At 38.6% G+C, this 25,014-nt stretch overlaps 5 protein-coding genes and 2 non-coding genes across 7 annotated transcripts; 4 read left to right on the top strand and 3 right to left on the bottom strand.

Annotated features, from left to right (window-relative positions):
- Positions 1–105: 105 nt before the first annotated feature.
- On the bottom strand, positions 106–1,936 carry LOC121743235 (cytochrome P450 CYP82D47-like). The gene is made up of 2 exons (XM_042136477.1): positions 965–1,936; positions 106–892 (listed from the first exon to the last, which is right to left on the bottom strand). The coding sequence occupies exons 1-2, from the start codon at positions 1,901–1,903 to the stop codon at positions 269–271; spliced, it is 1,563 nt and encodes a 520-aa protein (XP_041992411.1). The 5' UTR covers positions 1,904–1,936; the 3' UTR covers positions 106–268.
- A 2,632-nt stretch (positions 1,937–4,568) lies between these two features.
- LOC121746258 lies at positions 4,569–4,662 on the top strand. Its single transcript, XR_006038961.1, has one exon. It is a non-coding gene; the product is annotated as a small nucleolar RNA R32/R81/Z41 (small nucleolar RNA).
- A 152-nt stretch (positions 4,663–4,814) lies between these two features.
- LOC121746256 lies at positions 4,815–4,915 on the top strand. The gene has a single exon (XR_006038959.1). It is a non-coding gene; the product is annotated as a small nucleolar RNA snoR31/Z110/Z27 (small nucleolar RNA).
- A 2,117-nt stretch (positions 4,916–7,032) lies between these two features.
- LOC121745361 (60S ribosomal export protein NMD3-like) lies at positions 7,033–9,596 on the top strand. The gene is made up of 2 exons (XM_042139233.1): positions 7,033–7,177; positions 7,837–9,596. The coding sequence occupies exon 2, from the start codon at positions 7,839–7,841 to the stop codon at positions 9,390–9,392; it is 1,554 nt and encodes a 517-aa protein (XP_041995167.1). The 5' UTR covers positions 7,033–7,177; positions 7,837–7,838; the 3' UTR covers positions 9,393–9,596.
- Positions 9,597–10,129: 533 nt separating this feature from the next.
- LOC121746126 (probable polygalacturonase At3g15720) lies at positions 10,130–11,710 on the top strand. Its single transcript, XM_042140041.1, has 3 exons — positions 10,130–10,264; positions 10,363–10,662; positions 11,444–11,710. Exons 1-3 carry the CDS (start codon positions 10,130–10,132, stop codon positions 11,708–11,710), a joined length of 702 nt encoding a protein of 233 aa, XP_041995975.1.
- Positions 11,711–19,154: 7,444 nt separating this feature from the next.
- Positions 19,155–20,682, bottom strand: LOC121746127 (polygalacturonase-like). Its single transcript, XM_042140042.1, has 3 exons — positions 20,374–20,682; positions 19,608–20,126; positions 19,155–19,394 (listed from the first exon to the last, which is right to left on the bottom strand). Exons 1-3 carry the CDS (start codon positions 20,680–20,682, stop codon positions 19,155–19,157), a joined length of 1,068 nt encoding a protein of 355 aa, XP_041995976.1.
- Positions 20,683–22,217: 1,535 nt separating this feature from the next.
- On the bottom strand, positions 22,218–23,603 carry LOC121744108 (transcription factor bHLH162-like). Its single transcript, XM_042137547.1, has 3 exons — positions 23,334–23,603; positions 22,595–22,957; positions 22,218–22,508 (listed from the first exon to the last, which is right to left on the bottom strand). Exons 1-3 carry the CDS (start codon positions 23,478–23,480, stop codon positions 22,287–22,289), a joined length of 732 nt encoding a protein of 243 aa, XP_041993481.1. The 5' UTR covers positions 23,481–23,603; the 3' UTR covers positions 22,218–22,286.
- Between the last annotated feature and the right edge of the window lie 1,411 nt (positions 23,604–25,014).

Raw genomic sequence — 25,014 nt, forward strand, 5'->3', positions numbered from 1 at the left:
AACTATATTGCCAAGGCGAAAGCTCATGATTTTTTGATCACTTTTTATTTGATATGAGATATCAAAATTTAGTAGTAATAGTTCATTATTTTAGCACGGCGATGATAAACTTTAACTACTCTTAATAAAGACTAGGGCATAGCCTTGGGGCAACAAGAACATCTAATGGAGTGGCTTTGCCATTTGTCAACCTATAACTATGAGAACTTTTAATTTGATATGAGATAAGTGGTAGTTCATTATTTTAGCACGCAGTGATAAACTCTAACTAATAAAGACTAGGGCATAGCCTTGGGGAAACAAGAACATCTAGTGGGGTGGCTTTGCCATTTGTCAACCCACCACTCTCACTCATGTCTACCTCTTCACCATTTGGAGTTGAAATGTCAAATGCTTGTAGTAAACTAGCTAACACCAAGTGCAACATCCGCATACCATAATTTATCCCGGGGCATATTCTCCGGCCGCCTCCAAACGGGATGTAATCGAAATTCGGACTTTTAACATCAACATGTCTATGGGTCGTTAGAAATCTCTCCGGTCTGAACTCCAAGGGGTCCTCGGACCATATTTTGGGGTCTCGGTGCAACTTCCATATGTTGACGAATAAGATTGTGCCTTTAGAGACGTTATAAGTCCCTAAAACGCAGTCCTGCGTGAATTCCCGGGGACCACTCAAGGGTGCTGCCGGGTACAACCTCAGAGTCTCTTTAACAACGGCTTGAAGGTATACTAGTTTGTCAATGTCTGAATCGTTCACTCTCTTGTCTCTCCCTACTTGGTCATCAAGTTCTTGCTGGACTTTTCTCAAGGCATGGTTGTTGTTGAGTAGCAAGGCCATCGCCCACACTAACATGATTGAGGTTGTGTCACTCGCACCTGATATCAAGTTCTGCATAACAATATACATATTTTTACCATTTACACGAGTATTTGATCCCATCAAAAAACATAAAAAACATACCGAACAAGTGGATTTGATTATGATGTCCGAATCATGCTGATTTTGAAACTTGGTACCTCGTACAACACAAAGCATCACATCCATAAAATCTTTACCCTTGTCTAAAATCTCTCTTTCCCTATGTTCCTCCAACCATTGTCCAACTAACAAATCCAACTCCTTTGAAGTTTCCTTCATTTTCTTCTCATATCCACCTACATCCAACCACCTAAGATAGGGCATGATGTCTCCCACCACAAACACCCCGGCCAAGTGGAAGAAATCCCTCATCACACGTTGGCACCGCCGCGCCTCGTCGATGTCACCGCCGCCGGATCCAAAGCATCTCTTCCCCACCACCATCCTCAACACCGTATTCAGATTCAAATCCCCAAACCACTGTTTCATCTCCACCGATACACGTCCCGCCACGTTAGCCTTCTGACTCCAAACACCAAAAAGTTCATTTATTGACAAATCAGTCTCTGACACCAGCACATGTTTTTGTAACTCAAGTCTACGTGCGGAAAGTAACTCCGTAGAGACCACTTTCCGCACTTCCCGCCAATATTGCCCGTACGGGGCGAATCCAAACATCGCCATTTCGTAACCCAAGTTTCTAGAAGAGGCCGTTTCAGGACGGGACGAGACCGCCAAATCGCACTTGGTGAACAATTCCTTAGCCAGTTTCGCGTCGCTCACCACCAGGGCTTGGCGGACCCCGAGCCTGATTTCGAAGATCGGGCCATGCTTATCCGCCATGGCCCCTAAGGCGATGTGCGGAAGCTTGCCACCGCTCATGACATGGAGATGGCCCGTGAATGGCCACGCTCCGCCGGCTTTTGGTGGCGCGTGGCTTCCGCTCGTGATATGATCAGTAGAGTTTGTGTAGAAAAAATAAAGAAACAGAGGCAAGACTGTGATTAATGCTCCTACACCAATGAAAAAGCTTAGATCCATGAATGCATAAACTTGTTTAATTTTAGGTTGACGCATCCAATTTATGGCCTCGTACATAATGTGATTGGTTCCATATTTATAATGTGAAAAGATATTTTGGATACTAACCCTATATTCAACTTAAATATTTCTGTTTGAGTTCTGATATTGTATAACTTTCTACGTCATTTCGCTCACCATTTTAATAGTACATTCTAAAAAATTAGCCTATTTTTTTAGTTTTTTTTTAAAAAATTATCATAAATTATATTACTAATAAAGTGAATTTGACTATCATAACACTATTTCAACTATTTTTACTTATTCTTTTGTACTTTATCAGTTTTATATTTAAACATTTATTTTTGAAGTTTTATTCTTAAAGGACAGATAATTGATAGTGTGTATTTTAAAGAGCGCCGATTAGCTTCAATGCGCCTAGCTGCTATAATTTGCTTATTTGACAGATTAAAATAATGAAATATATTGTTGGCCTTGAATTAATTCACCCATATATTTAAACGTTTATTATTTTAGAATAGATTTACACTTCACCATAGCAATATATTAAAGTGCAGCCCGTACAATAATACATCGATTTAACATAAAGTATAGAGTGTAAATTTTATATTAACTTGAGCCAAAATAAGATAGGGTATAGAGTATAATAGCTTGGCCAAACTCCCAAAATTGCATTAAATAACCCCTATAAATATTGAATTAATCGACATCTATACATTTAAATATCTACGAATTAGGATAATTTTATATTTCAAACTTAACATAACAATATATTGAGATGTACACGACATCTTTTTAATGAATTACAAACAAAAATATGGCCCATTAAATTTCAAGATTTGATGTCAATAAATGATAAGTAATGTAAAAAAAAATGTCAACGGATGTGAACCGGGTTTTTTTTGACGTTATTTGTTAGTCAAATCTAAAAATCTATTGGTTCAGATTTTAATTTGTAATTTGTAGTATAGTAGGGCCCACAATATATTAAAGTCTCTATAATAATATATCGATATATAGTGAAATGATATGTTACATACCTTATGTGAATTTCATCTATGAGTATTACGTTCGTTTAACATACGTTTAGCATAATTTATTTTGTTTTATACAATCAGTTTGACTCTAACACATTAAAAATTATTATTCACATTTTTTAATTTTATAATTTCTATAAAAATCAAAGCTCGATTTGTTGTTTTGTTCATTTATTTAATGTTATAGAAAAAAAAATCAAACTTTAATTTTTACGAAATTTGTAAAATTATAAATGTGAATAACAATTTTTAATATATTATTCAAACTAAACATATAAAGCAAATCATGCTTTAAACGATCATAATGCTCACGGATGATGCTGAAATAAGATATAGTATTAACATAGCTTTACATAACAATTATTTATTTAAAAGAGTGATTAATATATAAAATAGGATGGCGATTATAATGTTCCCGAATAGTACTAGAATACTTAACTAGAAAAGTTCTTGATGCTAGCACGTACAGTTGAATTAGTCGACAATAATGAAATTAAATAATAACATGACATACACACGGCACAATTTCTCCTAAGTTGCCGCTATGAGTAAATGCATCAATAATGGTACATCTCTTAGAGGGGATGTAGAAAAAAATATTAATAAAGACTATGTTCAAAATTTTGTTACAAATGGAGTACATATTTACTTACTTTAAATTATTTATAGAAGTTTTAATATAATATTTTACATAAAATTTAAATAATTTTGACATTATTATAAAAAGATTAAAAAAAATATACACGTAGACCTCCCTTAACTAAACTGATGTCACTTTTTTCCACATTTCTTATTCACCTCAACTTAACCGTTAATGTTCTCCTCACATTTCATTATTGTCTCTATTTAGGGCAGGTAATTCGGTAGGTTCGGTTAGAACCGAATCGAAAACACGGTTAACCGAGCCAAAGCCTAACCGAGACTGAAGCACTGGAACCGAAACCGAATTGGCCTCGGTTCGGTTTGGTTCCTAACTGAATAGGGTCGGTTCGGTTCCGGTTAACCGAACCGGAACCGAATTAAAAAAAAATAAAATAATGTATTTTACAGGTATTGATCCTTGGACGTTGCACACGAAAAATTCCCACCTTGGCCACCACTTGCGCTGCATTGCGGTTTTAGTGTTTAATCTGTTCTTTAATTTAATAATCGGTTAAACCGATCGGACCGAGAACCGATCAAGACATGCAGAATTTGGAACCGAATATAACCGATAACCGAATGGGACGGTTCTCGGTTAACCGAATATGACCGAGAACCGAGGTGATCGGTTCGGTCATCGGTTAACCGACTAACTGAATTATCAGCCCTATCTCTATTGCTACAAAATGAATCTCCAACCATTAGGCTATAAGTAGCTTTTTGCATTATTAATAAATTAAAAAAATTAAAATTAAAATTAGATTGTGGAATTTGGGTTGGGCTTTGAAAATATAGGCCCAAACAAAGTAGCCTTAGTGATCTGGCCCAGTCGACCCATTGGGTTTCGCATTAGGGCTTCAATATTCCTATATAAATACATCTTTACTCATCTCTGATTCTCAGCTCTCCAGCTTTCTCTCAATCAATTTCTCTGCAACTCTCTTTTTTTCTTATGTTTTTATGTGTGTTTTGATTTCTGATGTGGAGGATGAAGATGATGAGTAGAATTTTTGTGTGATGGTGAATTCCACCTGATCAATTTAATGTTTCTCACTTCGCTACGTTCTTTCTGATTCGTCCTTTCATTTCTTCTTTTATTTTTATTTTTTGGTTTTCAGATGATGAATTTTTCATGATTCGTCCTTTCATTTCTTCTTTTATTTTTATTTTTTGGTTTTCAGATGATGAATTTTTCATTGATTTCTATTTTGGATTTATATGATAATAATATTTCGATGAGAAGATGATGAGACATGAATAATCTTAGGACACCTTCTGACGCAGACCGACAATGCTGCGAATGAGAAAAGATACATCGTTTCTGATTCATCGATTTAATTTTTTTTACTACTGCGGATTTACCGTAGTTTATTTTATTTATATTTTTATTGCAGAATACTCCTATTTCAATTGGTTGCAGTCAATTTGCTTTAATTACGAATTTTAAAAAGTGGTTAATCTATTCCAAAAGGATAGTTGCTGGACAAGCAACAACTAATTGGATATTTTACGCATAATTTAAGTATTACTACTAAATTACTTTCAAATTGAGTTATGAATTGGGATTATAATCAATATCGTAACCTTTAAAATAAGAAGGCTGATTTTGATTCTTAACATATTGTGATTTTTTTTATTTTAGTCTAAAATATTATCTTTTGAATTATTTGGTCTCTCATAAATAAAAGCGGATCACATTTGGTCTATTTTTTATGGTTCCGTATCACATTTGGTCCATTTTTTATGGTTCTGTCAAATTTGATGGAAACCTTAAATCCAAACCTCCCTCACCATCTCTGCCGCAGCGTCCACCTTCCATCACCCCTCAGCCTCACCCATCGTCGCCACCGTCTCATCCCTTAGCCTCACCCCTTCCTTATATCATCTCCCTCGCCACCTTTGCCACGACGTCCACCTACCTCGCCTCGCTCAACTCAACAATCAATCCCTGTAGACGCTTTTCGGTGTTGCCGCAACCACGATTTGAGAGGAGGACCGAAGTTGTGGTACGGCGGAGCTTGGCGGCGGAGATGCTGGAGGGGAGAATTTTAGTCAATTTTTTGACGGAACCGTCCAAAATTGACCAAATGTAACTTATTTTTATTTGTGAGAGGCCGAATAATTAAAAAGATAATATTTTGGATCAAAATATAAAAATTGTAATATGTTAAGGATCAAAATGAGCCTCAAATAAGAATATTAAGTTATTAAGTTAAAATTTCAATTTTCTCACTAAAACACTAAATTGTTAGTATCTTTTAATTATGTTCAAAATAGTGCGTTGATTTGCTCACAAGTAATGAGAAAAAAAAATTTATTTGTGAGATTGATTTGAATTTAAACAACTTTAGTTCTTGAACTAGCTATTGTTTCTATTAAAAATTTGTGATCGGTAAATGTTAATCATAGCACATACGTGCGTTTATATGTTTAAAAATGTTAAATGTTGCCTCATCCAAAAAGACAAATGGCCTTGAAACGAAAATCCCCCTCTCAGAATTGTATTAGTAGTAATACTTTGTACTATAGTAAACTCATGATTTGAGCACAACACAACTTATGATCTTTTGCAGTGCTAATAATTTGTCCCATTTTAGACACAACTACATTTTTCCAATTATGATGTCAATATTTTTCATATAAGCTATACAAGCCCACATCCCTATTTTTCATGTGTTATGTTAACATTTTTCATTTCAGGCCTAATAATGATAAAACTAGTTAACTTTAAATTTGAGGAATTACATTAATTGAAATAAAAAGTTACAAAAATTAGATGCTCCTTACAAAAAATTACTCCTTTCATCCCTGAAATTTTGTCAAATTTTTTCATTTTTTGCCGGTCACACAAAATTTATTACATCTCAATTTTTTTTACCATTTTTTGTAATGGACTTCATATTTCACAAACTTTTTCAATTCATTTTTCGTTACATATTTTAAAATCTGTGCCCAGTTAAACTTTGATAATATTTAAGGGACAAAGGGAGTATACTAGTATAGTACTCCCTCCGTCCCGTGCTACTCGCACGTTTGCTTTTCGGCTCGTCACAAAGTCCTTACACTATTTATAATTTAAGTTAGAATTAATGCATTTAATTAATATGTTAGTTTAAGTTAAGAGCTCTTTTATTAAGTGATGTCTCATTACACCTAAAATTCTTTTTTAATTACACAAAAAAATCAATCCCAAATTTACGGCCTAAAATGAAAAGTGCGAGTAGCATGGGACGGAGGGAGTATTAATTTAAACTCTTAAATTATAACTTATATGTATCCAGTAAATAGATGTTGGGTACAAATGAGAGGATATTTAAAATAAAATTAGAACATTAAAATAATAAATAATTATCAAAAAACAAAAAATGTGATTATAATTTCCCTTTTCGATTATGTCATCAAATGCGTGTTATTCAGCACGATTTCTATTTCTTTCTGCACTTATAAAAGAAAGAAAATTGTTAATTTTTCAGCAAAACCGACTCTGACTGTGATAAAATTCTCTCTTTCTCTTGCTCTTCCCATTAAAATCTTGCTGTTCTAAACTTCAATCCGCTTCAATTTTCGACTGTTAGCAACCGCTTTTAATCTCCGGGTATGATTTAATCTGGTCATTGTTTTTTTCGCTTTTACGGCTGTGTTTCGTTTAATTCGATCGCTCCAATTTTTCTGTTAATTTTCTCGATTTGGAGCTTGCAATCGAAGCTTGTGGCTCTTTCTATTTTGTTGATTGTTTTGTATGTGCCTGATTTCTTTAGATCTTAAGATATAGCTGAAATGACAATTCCACAGCTTGGTTCTTCGATGAGACTGGATTTTTTAGGTCTTTTATTTAACTGAAATCACAATTCCACCAAATTTATTTATCACGTACGGATTTAGGACGAGATTCAATCGAATTTCTGCTGATTTTTATTGTATGAAGCAATTGAACTTGATTACTTGATGATTCTCTGTTCAAATAATGCCATGTATATGTGCTGGAATTCGTATTAAACTTGTTAGCGGTTCGGTTTTGGTGATGATTTTCTGAGGAGATCAAGGAACTTTTGGTATATGTTTTGAGTCTAAAACGCCTAATTTTACAAATTAATGATTTGGTGGATATGTGGAGGCGATGAAGAATTAATTGCTTGCTTTGTGTGTGAATTCTATGATGTGGAGCATGATGTTGATGTTGTATTCACAATGTAATATTACACATTATCTGTGTAGTTGTAGTGTGCTTATATTTTGTTTCATTTGGTCGAGTAGATATGGCGGAAGACTCGGGGATGTTTACTGTGTCCCAGACTATTGGCAGCGTCCTATGCTGCAAATGTGGTATCACGATGCAACCAAATGCTGCAAATATGTGCACTAGATGCCTACAAACCGAAATCGACATAACTGAAGGCCTTCAGAAACAAGTTACCATCGTCCATTGTCCTGAATGTAATAAATATCTGCAGCCCCCAAAGACGTGGACTAGAGCAGAGCTGGAGTCGAAGAAGCTCCTGTCGTTCTGCATCAGAAGGCTGAAGAACTTGAACAAAGTGCGGTTGGTAAATGCGGAATTTGTTTGGACTGAGCCCCACTCCAAACGGATTAAAGTCAAGCTGAAGGTTCGAAAGGAGGTTCTCAATGGTGCAGTGCTTGAGCAGTCTTACACTGTCGAATATGTAGTGCAGGATCAGATGTGCGAGACTTGCTCGAGGGCGCAGGCTAATCCTAACCAGTGGGTGGCTGTGGTGCAGCTGAGGCAGCACGTTTCTCACAGGCGCACTTTCTTCTATCTCGAGCAGCTTATTCTAAAGCAAGATGCTGCGAAGTCCGCCATCAGGGTGAGGCAGATGGACCAGGGCATTGATTTCTTCTTCAATAACCGGAGCCATGCTTTGAAGTTTGTCGAGTTCTTGGGGAAATACGTTCCAATAAGGACGCGTAGCGACAAGCAGCTTATCTCTCATGATCCGAAGAGTAACAGTTACAACTACAACTACACTTTCTCAGTCGAGATCAGTCCCATTTGTCGTGAGGATTTGATCTGCCTGCCTCCGAAAGTTGCTGCTGGCCTGGGGAATCCCGGGCCACTCGTGATATGCAACAAAGTAAGCAGCAGTATATCTTTGTTGGATCCATTCACCCTCAGGCAAAGCTTCCTCGATGCGGATCAGTATTGGAGGTCGAATTTCAAAGCCTTGATGTCGAGCAGACAGCTCGTGGAATACATAGTGCTTGATGTTGAGGCCATATCCTCGGAAGTCAATGTTGGTGGATCCAGATGCCTCCTGGCCGACGCCCAAATAGCCCGTGTATCGGATTTTGGGAAGAACGACACCATCTTCAACGTGAGGACGCATCTGGGGCACATCCTGAATGCAGGCGACTACGCCCTGGGTTACGATTTATGCAGCACCAACAGCAATGACATCGAATTGGACAAGTACAAAGGCCTTGTTCTCCCGGAAGTGATTCTGATCAAGAAGAGCTACGAGGAGAAGCGTCAGAAGAAGCGTGGGAAGCCCCGGGCCTGGAAGCTCAGGTCCCTCAACATGGACGTCGACATAGCTGCAAAAGGCGGCGGAGTTAGCGACGAGAAGATGGACTCAGAGTATGAACAGTTCTTGAGGGATTTGGAGGAGAATCCTGACCTGAGGTTCAATTTGTCTCTGTATCGGAACAAGGACTACCAGGCATCGGAAGTGGCGTCCGTGGTGGATGGCGAGGATCCTCCTTCGATTCCCTTGGACGAGCTGCTCGCTGATCTCGATTTAAGTGATGGCGACGATGATGACGAGACGATCGACCTTGATAGCATCCGAGGGTGATTGATATTTTGCATATGGTTATCCAAGTTTAATGTCTGTAAACTCTTTCAAGTACTATTTGTTTTTTTGTGAGGTTATCAAATCATACTACAAGAAAACAAATACTCCCTCCGCCTATGTAGTTGAGTTGTATTTCTTTTGGGTTGTCTCACTGTAGCTGAGTCATTTCTTTTTTTTGTCAAAAGGTATTTTACTATTTCTTCACTTCTCTACCTTTTTCATTTCTACTTTATTCTTCTTTTACTTAACTCATTCAAAATAATTTTTCTTAAATCTCGTGCCGAAAAGAAAAACCTCTACTACAAACGGAAGGGATGGAGGGAGTACTATAATAAAAAAAAATAACAAAAGTTTCATAACGCAAAAATGCTTAAAGGGTGTTTCGGGGATGAAATGAGCTGATTAATTTCAGTTGTTCTCTTATAAAGAATTAGTGATTTTTTTTTATTTAATCTCAATATACGGCTCAATAAATTTGGTATTTTTACTTAGAGCGGCCAATAATGTATAAAAAATATTTTAAATTTGTAACTGCTACTTTGTAATTAACTTCTAGTCACTAATGCGATCAATTAAAGCTACTTGAGAAGGTGATTTACGTCTATATATATCTAAAACTACTATAAATTGCTATAGCTACTGTATATACGTTCACTCTATCTTTGTTTTACAAAGCCACGTTTTTCAGTAAAAAATATTTTAACTCGAATCACACAAGAAATTTTGGGGCATACATCATGAATATTTCTTCACTGATTGGACTTTTTTTCCTATTTTTGTCCATTTTGAAGGTCCATGTAAATGGAAAAACAAACAATTTCATTGTCACTGAATTTGGTGCTGCAGCATATGGAATAAAAGACAGTAAACAGGTAACTTTAATTAATATAGGGCATAAATATACATAAATATATTTGAGCTATGCAAGAAAAATAGATTGATTGCATATGTAATTTATGTATGCATGCAGGCATTTGCAAACGCATGGAAGAAAGCTTGCCAAACTCCGGGCGGCATACTGGCGGTTCCTGCCGGAAAAACTTTCCTTTTAAGTGGCGGAGACTTCGTGGGCCCATGTAACGGCAAAACCATATTCCGAGTAGACGGAACCATAGTTGCCTCGAATGACCCTAAACTCGATGATCGTGACTACTGGATCACTTTCGACAACATTGCACGCCTCATTGTTGTTGGAAATGGCGTATTCAACGGCAACGGGGCATCATCGTGGTCCCGTTGTGGACCGTGGAACTGCAAAAGTCGTCCCACGGTAATTTTATGTCTTAGTATAATTTAATAATAATAATAACAATAATAGAAGAAGTAGTTAATTGGGTGTTACAAAAGTAACAATATTAGGATGTTACAAAAGTTATATTATTAATTGTGACATTGACTACTAATGTTGGTACAAACTGCAAACAGTCATTGAAGATTCATAACGTCAGACATTCTGTGAAAGTGTGTCCATGCAAACTACTGGAGCTCGGCTTCTGAGCTCGGAAATGAAGCTCGGCTTTGAGTCCGGTTGTGATCGAGTGGTGGAGCCTCGGCAGCTCCGAGAAGAGATCAAGAAATAAAGCTCGGCTTTGAGCTAGCCGAGAAAGGCAGTTCGGTTGATAACCGAGAAAGGCAGTTCGGTTGATAGCCGAGAAATGCAGTTCGGTTGCTAACCAAGAATGGCAGTTCGGTTTTAGCCGAGCAGCGGTTATAACTAACTTTGGGAAATAGAGTTAGTTGGATTTTATTTCTTGATTGCATCTTGTATAAATAGCTCGATAGAGCTCAGTAGTGAGAGACGCAGAACACAGATTACACACACAATTAGAAGAGAATTCTTGCACTAGCTAGCGTTTGCTTAGAGTGATAGATTGTGAGTGTGAAGTTCTTGTATTGAGAGTTCCATCAATAAGATTCCGGTCATCTTCTCCGTGGACGTAGGTGGATTATCACCGAACCACGTTATATCGTTTGCGTGCTTTATTTCCTCGTTCGTGCGTGTGTGAGATCGGCGGTATCACGACCCAACAAGTGGCGCCGTCTGTGGGAAGGAGGAGAATCGTTGGAAGAAGTCGGAGGATCAGTTCGTGAAGGGATATGCAGCAGTCTTGGAGAAGGAGATTAAGTTCTTGATCACGTCAGTTGAAGGGACGACGGTGTGGCCAGTTTTGGTTCGTGCAGCTTTGAGCGATATTGTTGAGAAGTTTTCTGCATTGGCGATTCATTGTGGAGAGAGCTCGAAGGTTCATCGATCAAGAAAGAGGGAAGTTCTTGGTGATCGTTGGTGTAGCTCGCTCAATGATCGTTGCTCATACTGATGATCCATAATGGGATCGAGTATGGCGATATGCAACTCATTTCCGAAGCCTATGATGATGTTGATGGATATTGAAGGCCATGAGAGCCTTGATGAGATGATGCTTCAGAGGCAGACGACGATGGTGAGATATCTTGGATGGTGCAAAGAAGGTGTTCGATAGAATGCCTGTGAGAGAAAAGGTATGCTGGAACACTGATTGCTTGGATGCCGAGAAGGGCGTTGGATTTAGCAGTTCGGCACCAAGCTCAGCAGTTCGGCACCAAGTCCGGCAGTTCGGCACCAAGTCCGGCAGTTCGGTACCAGGCTCGGTAGTTCGGCACCAAGTCCGGCAGTTCGGCACCAAGCCCGGCAGTTCGGTACTAAGCTCGGCAGTTCGGTACTAAGCTCGGCAGTTCGGCAGTTCGGCACCAAGCTCGGCAATTCGAGCAGAGCGTGTTCGACGAAATGTCTGAGAGAAGTTTTTAGTCAGGGAGCTGTATTCAGTTGTTGAGTCTCCGAGGTTGAGCTTCTTGGTGAAATGAGGAGATTGGGGATAAGGCCAGACATCATCACGTACAACACGCCGATCAATGGATGCTCGCGGGAATGCAATTTGGAGGAGGCTGTGAAGCTTTGTTTGTTGAATTGTCCGTGAGAGAGGTGCAACAGCCGTGTCATCCTAAGCGGTGAAGGTGGCATAATCTTGACAGAAATTTGGTTATCACTTATGAGAGATGTGTGATATCTCTAGGGATCAGCAACTCCAATTCTGAATCGGGGAAGATTCAGATTAGGTGGAGGTTTTGTCGTCCGGTGGAGGCGATCGTCCGGTGGGGGCGTTGTGGCTGATCAAGGAAGTGATAAAGGAGGATCTGGGTATGATTCTCGGAGTCAGGATGCTGACAACAATAGTCAAGATTGGCGCTACTCGGACATGAGATCAACAAAGAACAAAATGATCGAAAGATGTGTTGTATCATCTCAAAAGGTGGAGGATTGTTAGGAATTTTGTGATGATAACAACTAGTGATGGTGCATCGGAACCGAGCGTGGAGTGTGCAACACATGATCAAGAAGAAAGAGTTCAAGATTCAGTTGTGCAACGGCTACAGCGGCAGTTGCAACTGCATGAGGTGATGCGATTCCTATAAGTATGCTGCAAGCCACAGAGATCATTTGAGAGAAGAAACGAGAGAGAGAAATCAGCTGAGAGATCATAACAACAATCAATAGCTAGAGAGAGAGATACACACTATCTTTGTGAGGAACTAGCTTGTATAGTCTTCGGTTCGATGTGAGTTCATATGCGAAGAGAGAGTAGCTTGTTCTTGAGTGTGTGATCTTGTTGTATGATTGTAGTTCTTGATCGTGATTGAAGTAAATCGATCCGTTACTCTCCCGTGGATGTAGGCTTACGCCGAACCACGTTAAATCTCTCGTGTTCTTATTTCCGTTTCGATTTTGCTCCGATCTCGATTTCCAACAAGTGGCGCCGTCTGTGGGAAGACTTCCACGATTTGCCGATTGATTGGTTTCTGGGTGAGTTCGTGTCTAGAGGTTCCGTTGTATAAGCTGATCTTGGCGATTGCCCACCGCTCGTTTTGAGAAATGTCTACAGCCAAGTTCGAGGTGGAAAAGTTCACCGGGAGAAACGATTTTGGGCTGTGGAGGCTGAAGATGAAGGCCATCTTGATGCAGCAAGGCCTATGGGATATCTTGAAGAATGAAGGTGACGCTAAAGAAGGCAAACCTGATGCTGATGAAAAGGAGAAGCAAAGGCTTCAAGATATGCAGTATAAGGCTTATAGCACCCTGATCTTGAACCTCACGGACAGGGTGCTAAGGGAAGTTTCCAAGGAGGAGACGGCTGCAGGAGTATGGGGGAAACTTGAGTCATTGTACATGACCAAGTCTCTGGCGAACCGGTTACATTTGAAGCAAAGGCTTCTTGCTTTCAAGTTTTCAGATGGGAAGAGCATTTCTGAACAGCTCGAGGAGTTTGGGAAATGCATAGATGATCTTGAGAATATCGATGAGGTCATTAAAGATGAGGATAAGGCATTGATGTTGCTCAATTCCCTGCCTAAAAGTTATGAGCACTTCAAGGATGCAGTGCTTCTTGGAAGAGAAACCAAGGTCACCTATGAAGAGATTCATTCTGCATTGAAGATGAAGGAATCGCAGAAGGCTAATAACAAACAAACTGATCCAGTAGCTGAGAGTCTGCATGTGAAAAATAATCAGAATAAAAGGGGTTCCAAGAAGAAGTTCCAGAAGAAGGAAGAAGGTGGAGTATGGAAGGAGAAGAGAAGCTGTCACTACTGTAAGAAACCGGGCCATTTAAAGAAGCATTGTTTTGCTTGGAAGAGGAAACAAGAGCAAGAAAAGGCTGGGAACATAGAGACTGCTGATCTGGCTCAGGATGTTGAAGATAATGAAGCTTTGAATATCCACTCAGGGGCCAAGATTGAAGAATGCTGGATCATGGATTCAGGGTGCTCCTTCCACATTTGCTCACACAAATCTTGGTTCCAAGAATTATCAGCTTGGGAAGGATCAGTGATGCTAGGAAATGATCAAGTGTGCAATGTCAAGGGCATTGGGAACATCAGATTGAGGATGAAGGATGGGAGTATGAAGACTCTCACAGAAGTCAGATTCATTCCTCAAATCAAGAGAAATTTAATATCTCTTGGAATGCTAGAGTCAAAAGGGTGCAGATTCAACTCTGGTGATGGGATCCTCACAGTAACAAAAGGCACCAGAATTGTGATGGAGGCCCAGAGAAAGAACAGCCTATACTATTTGCTGGGTGAAACCGTGGTTGATGCTGTGAATCTTGCCCAGACAGAAGACCTGCATCTATGGCATGCCAGGCTTGGACATGTGGGTGAGAAAGGCATAAGAGAGCTGGCTAAACAAGGAGTGATGAAGTTAAGTGCATCAGACAGCCTAAAGAAATGTGAATCTTGCATTCTAGGAAAGGCAAAGAAGCTGCCATTTTCTGGTGGGAAACACACTTCATCAGCCCCATTTGTGTATGCCCACAGTGACTTGTGGGGGCCATCCCAAACTGAATCCATAGGTGGAGGTAAGTATTTCATCTCCATCATAGATGATTACTCAAGAAAAGTGTGGATTTACATTCTAAGAGAGAAGTCCCAAGCTTTTGAAAAATTTAGAGAATGGCATGCTAGATATGAGAATGAAAAGGGCTCAGTGCTTAAATATCTAAGGACTGATAATGGCATGGAGTTTCTGTCTGCGGAGTTTGATAGTTTCTGTAAGGTGAAAGGGATAAGAAGGCATAGGACCGTGCCAAGAAATCCTCAACAGAACGGGCTGGCAGAAAGAATGAATAGGACATTGCTAGAAAGGGTGAGGTGCATGCTATTCTACTCTGGAATGCCAAAGAGATTCTGGGCAGAGGCTGTCTCTACTGCAGCTAATCTGATCAATAAGTGTCCATCATCTGCTATATCCAATGAGACCCCAGATCAAAGATGGTATGGAAGCCTAGGTGATTACTCAGCCTTGAAGGTGTTTGGGTGTGCTGCTTATGCACACATTAAGCAGAGTAAATTGGAGCCAAGGGCAAAGAAATGTGTGTTGTTGGGATACCAAGATGGGGTAAAAGGATACAGATTGTGGAATTTGGATAGAGAAGGCAGAAATATCATTGTGAGCAGAGATGTGACATTCAATGAAGAGGAGATGCCATTTAAAGATGATGGGAAGCCCTCTGGTGGTGGCAGTAGCTCTGAAATGCAAAACCTTGAGTTTGGTGGAGAATCTGCTGGAACAGACACTGATGAGGATGTTGTGATCACAGGAAATCAAGAAGAAGGTGGAGCAACTAGCTCTCAACATACTCAGAACACAGGTGAGCAGGAGTCACCAGTGCAGCAAGCTGCTGCAGCTCAAGGGGCCAGAAGAAATCCAAGAAGAAATGCAGGCCTACCTAGCAGATTCTCAGATTATGACATGAGCTTCTTTGCTCTATGTGTAGCAGAAGTACTCATGTTTTCAGAACCCTCAACCTATGAAGAAGCCATGAGTTGCAAGGAAAGTCAGAAATGGATCAAGGCCATGGAAGAAGAAATAGAGTCCTTGCTGAAAAATGGGACTTGGATTTTGGTGACTGATCCAGGGACTCAGAAGCTGATCAGTTGCAAATGGCTGTTTAAGAAGAAAGTAGAGGTGGGGGAAGTTGAAAGCATACGGTTTAAGGCAAGGCTGGTTGCTAGAGGATTCACACAAGTAGAGGGTATTGACTACACAGAGGTGTTCTCTCCAGTGGTGAAGCACACTTCCATTCGGATCTTATTGGCCATGACTGCTCATTTCAACTGGGAGCTGCATCAACTTGATGTGAAGACAGCATTTTTGCATGGAGATCTAGAGGAAACGATCTATATGATGCAGCCTAAGGGTTTTGAGAAGCCGAGAGAAGAAAAGAAAGTTTGCTTGTTAAAGAAAAGCCTATATGGGCTCAAGCAAAGCAGCCGGCAGTGGAACAAGAAGTTTCATGAGCAGATGGAATTGATGGCATTTGAGAGATCCAGTTTTGATAGCTGCGTGTATGTCAAGAGAAGTGGAAATCTAATACTGGCCTATCTACTGCTGTATGTGGATGATATTCTGCTGGCAGGATCAAGCAAGAGTGAGCTGCTGTCTGTCAAGGAGGAGTTGAAGCAGAGATTTGATATGAAAGATCTTGGGGAAGCCAAGAGAATCTTGGGTATGGATATTGTCAGGAACAGAAAGAAGAAAGAACTGAAATTGGTTCAGGCTGATTATATCAGAAAGGTGGTAGAAAAATACCAGGTAAGGAGTGAAAAGTCAGTATCCACTCCATTGGCTAGCTGCTTCAAACTCAGTAAAGAACAGATGCCAAAGACAGCTGAAGATAGAGAAGAGATGAGCAGGATACCCTATGCAAATATAGTGGGAAGTGTGATGTACTTGATGATATGTACAAGGCCGGATGTGGCTCATGCCATAAGCGTTGCAAGCAGATATATGGCTGATCCAGGTAGGGATCACTGGGCAGCACTAAAGTGGATTCTGAAATACCTGAAAGGGTCTGTCATGGTTGGCTTGAAGTTTGGTGGTGGAGTTTGGTCTGAGGAGAGGGAAGTCCTAGAAGGATTATGTGACTCGGATTATGCGGCTAACTTAGACAACAGAAAGTCTCAGAGTGGTTACATCTTCACACTATATGGCACAGCAATCAGCTGGAAATCAAATTTGCAGTCTGTGGTTGCACTGTCCACAACCGAAGCTGAGTATATTTCTCTGACTGAGGCTGCAAAGGAAGGAAAATGGTTGCAAGGAATCTTGGAAGATTTAGGAATGAAGCTGGGAGCAGTGAAGATTAACTGTGACAGCAACTCGGCTATATGTTTAGCAAAACATCAAATGTTCCATGAGAGGTCGAAGCATATAGATGTGAGGAGACACTTCATCAGAGATGAGATTCAAAGTGGAAAGATCAATGTGGTGAAAGTTCCTACCGAAGAAAATGCGTCAGACATGTTGACAAAATCTCTGCCAACTTCGAAATTCAAACATTGTTTGAAGTTGGTTGAGATTATGGAGTGTTGAAGCTTGTAACAAGGATTGAGAAGGGAATCCAGATATTGATGGAGTTTTGCAAGGACAAGGTGGAGATTTGTGAAAGTGTGTCCATGCAAACTACTGGAGCTCGGCTTCTGAGCTCGGAAATGAAGCTCGGCTTTGAGTCCGGTTGTGATCGAGTGGTGGAGCCTCGGCAGCTCCGAGAAGAGATCAAGAAATAAAGCTCGGCTTTGAGCTAGCCGAGAAAGGCAGTTCGGTTGATAACCGAGAAAGGCAGTTCGGTTGATAGCCGAGAAATGCAGTTCGGTTGCTAACCAAGAATGGCAGTTCGGTTTTAGCCGAGCAGCGGTTATAACTAACTTTGGGAAATAGAGTTAGTTGGATTTTATTTCTTGATTGCATCTTGTATAAATAGCTCGATAGAGCTCAGTAGTGAGAGACGCAGAACACAGATTACACACACAATTAGAAGAGAATTCTTGCACTAGCTAGCGTTTGCTTAGAGTGATAGATTGTGAGTGTGAAGTTCTTGTATTGAGAGTTCCATCAATAAGATTCCGGTCATCTTCTCCGTGGACGTAGGTGGATTATCACCGAACCACGTTATATCGTTTGCGTGCTTTATTTCCTCGTTCGTGCGTGTGTGAGATCGGCGGTATCTCGACCCAACACATTCCACTATCAATGGCATAACCTCTCTAAATAGCAAGATGTTCCATATTGTAATTTACAAATCCCTTTACGTGAGGCTAATAAATCTCCACATAATGGCCCCACCAAATAGCCCGAATACCGACGGAATCCACGTCAGCAAATCGAGCTACGTGAACATCCTCCACTCGCAAATAGGCACGGGCGATGACTGCGTGTCGATTGGGGACGGGGCCTCAAACGTCAACATCACGGACGTCGCATGTGGGCCCGGCCATGGCATTAGCGTCGGAAGCTTAGGTAGGTACAAGGAGGAGGAGGACGTTAGCAGAATCACCGTAAGCCACTGCAGTCTAACGAATACCGAAAATGGATTGAGGATCAAGACGTTGGCCCCTTCCCTATCCTCGAAAGTTGTGTCCGATGTCACGTACAATGACATTGCAATGAACAACGTGAAGAATCCGATCATCATCGATCAACATTACTGTCCCCGTGCGAACTGCCTTGGAGGGGTAAGTATAATTTACTCTGTCTTACTTTACTTGAATCATTTCCTTTTATAGAAAATGGAAACAACACTTTCTCTTACTTTATCATATCTTCGCTTAACTCACATATCAACATTTGTATAAAACTATATGCTAAACATGAAATGTACAAAATAGAGTCAGATGTACGAAGTAGTTAATATATATATATATATTCTCAATCGAATGTACAGGGTGAGTCAAACGTGCAGATAAAGGGGGTGAAGTTTATAAATGTACGGGGGAGGTCAGCGACTGAGGTGGGAGTAAACCTACAATGCAGTAAAACCAGACCGTGTCAAGACCTATTGTTCTATGGGTTACAATTGACTCTCGATGGCCGAAGGCCAGCGAGCGCGTCATGCAAGAATGTTAACGGTCGCTTTCAAAGCTCTAGTCCTTCCCGTTGTACATAGATTCGATTGATATTGAAGTACGATAGAAGGGTCGGATTTAGTGTATAACAAGGTGAGTTCGTTAGGAGGTCTACGACATTCGACTAGTCTACCAACTAAATTGAACTAATAAAGATCGAGATAAAAATGGTATATAGCCATAGCCACAACAACATTCGACTAGTCTACCAACTAAATTGAGAACCTACATATTAATAGTAATAATTTTCTAATGTATTACATAAATGATGCATTCGTTTCATCATTTCAAAAATTCTCAATCAACCAATTATCGATGGATCATAGCCTATTTAATACATAGAGGAAGTAGATTAGGACAAACAGGATTAGATTCTAGAAATAGACCACCAACGTTAGAGCAACTCGCAATCGCTGGATTCCCATTCACATTTAGCTCAACACCAGAGAACTCCACATCTTCACACGGGTTCGATTTGCTACATTTGACCTTTATTCCCTCCTCTGTCGTCGAACTCCCTCGTACGTTGATGTACTTAACACCCTTTATTTGAATGCTCGACTCTCCCTGTGCATATTCGATAATATATTGTCATGCATTTTCATGTTGAGACTTTGTGTCGGAAACGGTTAATTGTCTGTAAATACACGAACTATTAATTCAATTTTTTATAGCATATTTCTATTCCAATAAAGTTTGTACTATTAGTGAAATTCAATAGTACAATTGAAAGATCTTGGAAAAAATTAAATTAGAGTTTTAGTAGACTATAGACTATACCTCTTTTTGACATTCATCATGAGGGCAATAATGTTGATCTATGATGATTGGGTTTGTAACATTGTCCAATGTGATGTCAGCATATGTGATATCAGAAACAACAATTGATGATTTAGAGGGTGCCCATGTTTTGATCCTTAATCCATTGCTTGTATTGCTCAAGCTACAATTCATCACTGTTACTCCACTGATATCTTCCTCATCACTATACTTCCCTAGGCTTCCAATGCTGATGCCGTGGCCGGGCCCACACGCGACCCCCGAGATGTTGACATTTGCGCACCCGTCTCCCAACGATACGCAGTCGTCGCCTGTGCCTATGACCGTGTCGGCGATCTTCACGTCTCTCGAGTTGCTGATGTGGATTCCGTCGGTGTTCGGGCTGTCGTGTGGGGCCGTGATATGGATGTTTTCCACATTCACATTTTGGGAATTGTGGATGTGGAAATGGAACATCTTGCTGTTTAGGGAGGTTATGCCTTGGATATAGGCATTTGTCACATCATGAATCCTTAGTGACTATTAGAAAACATGTTTATTATTTGATGTGATGATCGAGGCAATTTGGTAAGGTAGATAAGTCATATATGTTGGAGTTATATGACCAAAATTGACTTCGTATATTCTTATTATGTTTTGTTTATTTACCTTCTCTAGTGTTAATTATATGACCAAAAATGACTTAAATATGTTTTTATTATGTTTTGTTTATTTATCTTCCCTACCAAACATGCACTTAACGTTACAATTACAAAAAAAGGCTTACAGCAGGACGATGGTGACAGTTGGATGATCTGTCGCATAGGGACCAAGACAAGGCTCCTTTGCCGTCAAAGACGCCTGTTCCGGAAAGTACGAGGTCATCAATCTTATGAAAAGTAATCCAAAATTCAGTATCGTCGAGTTTCAAGTCCTCGGAAGCAACTAGGATTCCATCCATTTGAAACAGGGTTTGGCCGTTGCACGGCCCTTCGAATTCTCCACTGCTCACTAAGAAAGTTTCTCCGGCAGGCACCGTAACAACGCCTCCCGGAGTTTGACAAGCGTTCTTCCATGCATCTGCGAATGCCTTCATGAATGAATAAATATAATTTGGTAAATCAATTAATTTTCCATAAGTACATGTAAAAAAATTTCTCTGTATAATGTGCATGACAATATGAAATGTCATCAATTTCTAAATTGACCTCTTTGCTGTCTGTTATTCCATCTGCTAGAGCACCAAAATCAGTGATGACAAAGTTATTGCTTTGTCCAAATACACCTAGTACAATATTCCAATTGAACAAAAATACCAATAACATGTAAATCCATGGACAAATACTATGAGAATTCATGATTGGTCAAATTTCTCATGTGCTAGGTAGAAGATTGTGTTTATATGTTAAGGAATAGTTGAACGTGTTCGTACATTTATATATACTCTACTATTTGGACTAAAAATGTGTCACCATTAAGGATATTAATGTGAAATATTATGGCATGCATTTTTTATCTAGCCATATTTATTGGGCATAGCAAATTAGGTAGCAAAAAACCTCATGCACCCTAATAAATTTGAGGATTTTTAATTGTTTGCTTGGTTTGTAGATTATTACTACATGATAACTAAATTACTCTTTCATTGCCATGTGATTTTCTACAAACATGTTACATGACTATCTTTTTCACTCGGAGGATTTACTCCTTATGTATATTTTTCTCTTATATCATTTCCCCTCTCTTTAACTCCAAATAGATCAATCTAGTGTGAAAATGACAGGTTGGTTCGAGAAAAATCTGAAGAAAGAAAACACATGATATCCTTCTTTGATGTGTTGTTTGTTTGTCCTTACTTGAGTTTCACTAGTGATGCTTTTTTTTTTTTTTGTGTTTTTGGGCATGTAGGTGAGATAGTTGCGTGATAGACTGTCTTGTTGTTGCTCTAAGTCTGTTCTTTGTTGTGTTTTGTTGGATTTTCAGCTCATCAAGTGATTTGGTTTCGAGCATTTTCTATGCATAAAAAATAAGTCGAGAGTTCAAGTCATCTTGAATGCGTGTATGTTGGGATGTGTGTGAGATGAACTCAAAAGATGACCATTGTCTAGTTCATGATCTTCACATTCATGTGATTACGATGATTCATCAGTGCCAAAAATGGTTAGCCGAATCAAACATTGCACGAATTATCATCATTTAGAACCGGACCGATACCCAAAATGTCTTTCTAGTTACTTCTCAATGTCCCGGCAATTAACGGAACGTGACAAGCAGATGATTAATCATCTACTTCCAGAATAAATCCAAGAATTTATTGGGAATAATATCAGTTCCACACTAATTCTTAATCCAGATCAGAATATTATATTTCTTCCCAAAATTTCTCAAAGAAACACAAAGATCTTGATACTTATATAACATGAAATAAATAATTCATTACCTATATTACCTATTATAGGATTATGAAATAAAACCCATCCGATCCAAATAACTGAACATACAATCAAACTGGATGAAGATTTTATAATGTTCAATTCCATTTCTTTAGTTATCACAGTTTGTTAATAGAACAAAATTCGAACCAATTAGTTTAGGTATACAACTAAATGTTATATTTGCAACTAATGAATAGAATAATCTTTATTGCAAGATAGCTTCATTTTACTACAAAAAGTACATAAATACACTCTCGATACATAATTATGAACATTTGTTCATTGTGATCATGAACTCCTGCAAACCAGGCAACAAAACTTCAGGGATTTCAAAGCCCCAATTTATCTTGGAATCAATTTCATAATCCCATAAACTAATATCAGATTCAACCACTTCACTCATTGAAGAGGCCCCTTTATTACATGCCAACTCCTTCATCTTTCTTGTAATCGTTGCACCATCAAATCCAGGTTTTGGATTCACAACCTATATAAAAACAATCAAACATGAAATATAACAAAAATAAAATCACAAAAACAAAAAAATTATTGATTTTTAGCAAAATTAATTACCTTATCATGGAGAACTTGGATGGATGAGTTTCCATCCCTAGCAAAGCTTGCACTTGCAATCTCAACTCCGTGTTGATGAACTAATCGTACAATATCGCGAAAACTAGTGTAGTTTTGAAGATCATTTGCTAAGATGACATCAAGATTTGGCCCCATATCTTGAACTTCAACTAGAGGTGATGATGAACTTGCATTATTTGTTGCTTTATTTTGGATATTTGTAACACATGAATTATTGATTAGTTGCTTCTTTTTCTCTAATAAGAGGTCCCTTTTTTGCTTCAATTTCTCCAGCTTCGTCGTCATGCCCTTGATATGCTCCACTGCTTCGTCTATTTGATCCGGCAATGGCGCCCCATCCACCTGCACAGAGGCGAATGCAGAAAAAAATTGATAAGGGCTTCGTTTTCTAAAATTTATTCGAGAATATATTTTTTAGGTAATTCAAATATAGGGTTTTCGAATAACTAGATAATTCGAAGACTCTATAAAATAAAATAAAAAATTGAAAAATAAGTTTGGTAAGGGTTTAAGCCCTTCTTCACTCAATACATAGAATGTATGTCCGTATAATTCTATTAATTTCATTTTTCCATGTCGAATTCAAGTAAACAAAAACTAAATTTTCCCCTTTTCTCAAGTTTCAACCTTTTTTCTAACCCTAATCAAATTATTTAATAATTCAAATTAGTTAATAAATTAAGATGAAATACTAGAGAGAGAGAGAGAGAGATATTACCGGAGAAGGTTGGTGTGGGAGGAGAGAAACGAGTTGGTTGTAGAGATTCTTCATTTTAGTTCTTCTATTTTTCTCTATGATTTTCCTCTCAATTTTTGGAGCTGTGTCTGAATTTGAATTTGATCGAATTCGACGCGGCTTCCCCATTTTTGGCTTATTTTTAGTGAGATTTAGGGAGAAAATTCTCTTGCTTTCTAATGGAATTTTGGAATTAAGACAGAAGGTAGAACAGCAATAACTGTATAATTTGGAGAGAGATAGAGATAGTGAAAGGAGAGAGAGGTGTTGGTGAAGATAATGATGTCAGGTAAGAGGGGTATAAATAATTGAGTGATGATAAACCATCAAATTATATGGTTATATTAAGAATTTGATGTATTAATTATATATTAAAATAATAAATATAGTAAGTGGATAGGTTAAAGCCTTTAACCTCATTTTTTATTTTTATATATGAATTTTCTATCTATTGTTTTTAAAATTTGAATTAAAGTATGCACTAATTACATTTATGGTTCCAAAAAAGTAAAAAATTATACCCAAATCATAAATATATGACCATAATATTATGCACTTTCCATGTATTATATATGCATTCATATATTTTAATTAAATGAATAAATAAACCTATTTTTTTAAAATAAACTAATTTTTGGTTGTACAAAATTTGGCCAGATAGATTTGTTGTAAATAATTTGTTGGAAATTATTAAAGTGTATTAAAGAAAGAATTGAGAGTGAAAAAAGTTTAAAAGGTGAAACGTCAGAAATTTGTCGTCAGAATTTCGGTCATCAGCAGACGAGTGGGAATTATTTTTATTTTAATTATTGGAATCGATCCCAAATTTTGATAGTGTCACGTCACTTTTATTATTTTGGGCACATGGATTTCATTTGACTTAATTTAAGACACGTTTTCTATATATGAGTATGTAAATTCTGAAGCTGCTGCGATCCTTGGTTGGTGTTTATAAGGAAGCTCCCCTGTTTCGACTGTGATTAATTGATTTCTTTTTAATAATTACATTATGTGTGTGAAACAACGAATTACTATTATTTGTGTGGCAACTAGGAATCGCACAATAATGACTTTTACTAACAAATAAGGTGGGGTTCAATAGACTGATTCACATATGATCGAAATAATTCAGTATTTGAAGTTGTCGCGACTCTTAGAGCATCGTTAACGAGGATGGCCGGGCCGCAAATCGCGAGGCCCGGCCCGGCCCAAGCGTTGGAGGAGGTGGAGTCACGGCCCAGGCCGGTCCCGGGGCCGCATTTGCAGCTCGGTGATGGTCCCGCTGCCCGGCCTGGCCGGCGATGGAGATGAGGGCCGGAGGGGGTTGGGCCGCTACTGTAGGGGAATTTTCTGAATTTTTATGCATTTTTTTGAGGAAGAAGAGGGAGGAAATGTAGAAGAGGGGAGCTGGATGCAATTTTCTAATTTTTAAATTTTTTTTGCATTTTTTATGTTATAATTTTTAGTTTTTTTTAGTGTATAATTTATTATTTTTGAATTAAAAATAAATTTCTTGTGTTATAATTGTTCGCCGTTTTCAATTTTTACAAGTATGAATTTCTCGTGTTATAATTGTTCAATGATTTCTATGTTGTAATTTTCAATCTTTGATCGAAAATTAACTTTTCCGTGTTATAAATTTCCGGTGTTTTTAATTTTATGT

This window comes from Salvia splendens, chromosome 8, assembly GCF_004379255.2.
Source record: "Salvia splendens isolate huo1 chromosome 8, SspV2, whole genome shotgun sequence".
NCBI lineage: Eukaryota > Viridiplantae > Streptophyta > Magnoliopsida > Lamiales > Lamiaceae > Salvia > Salvia splendens.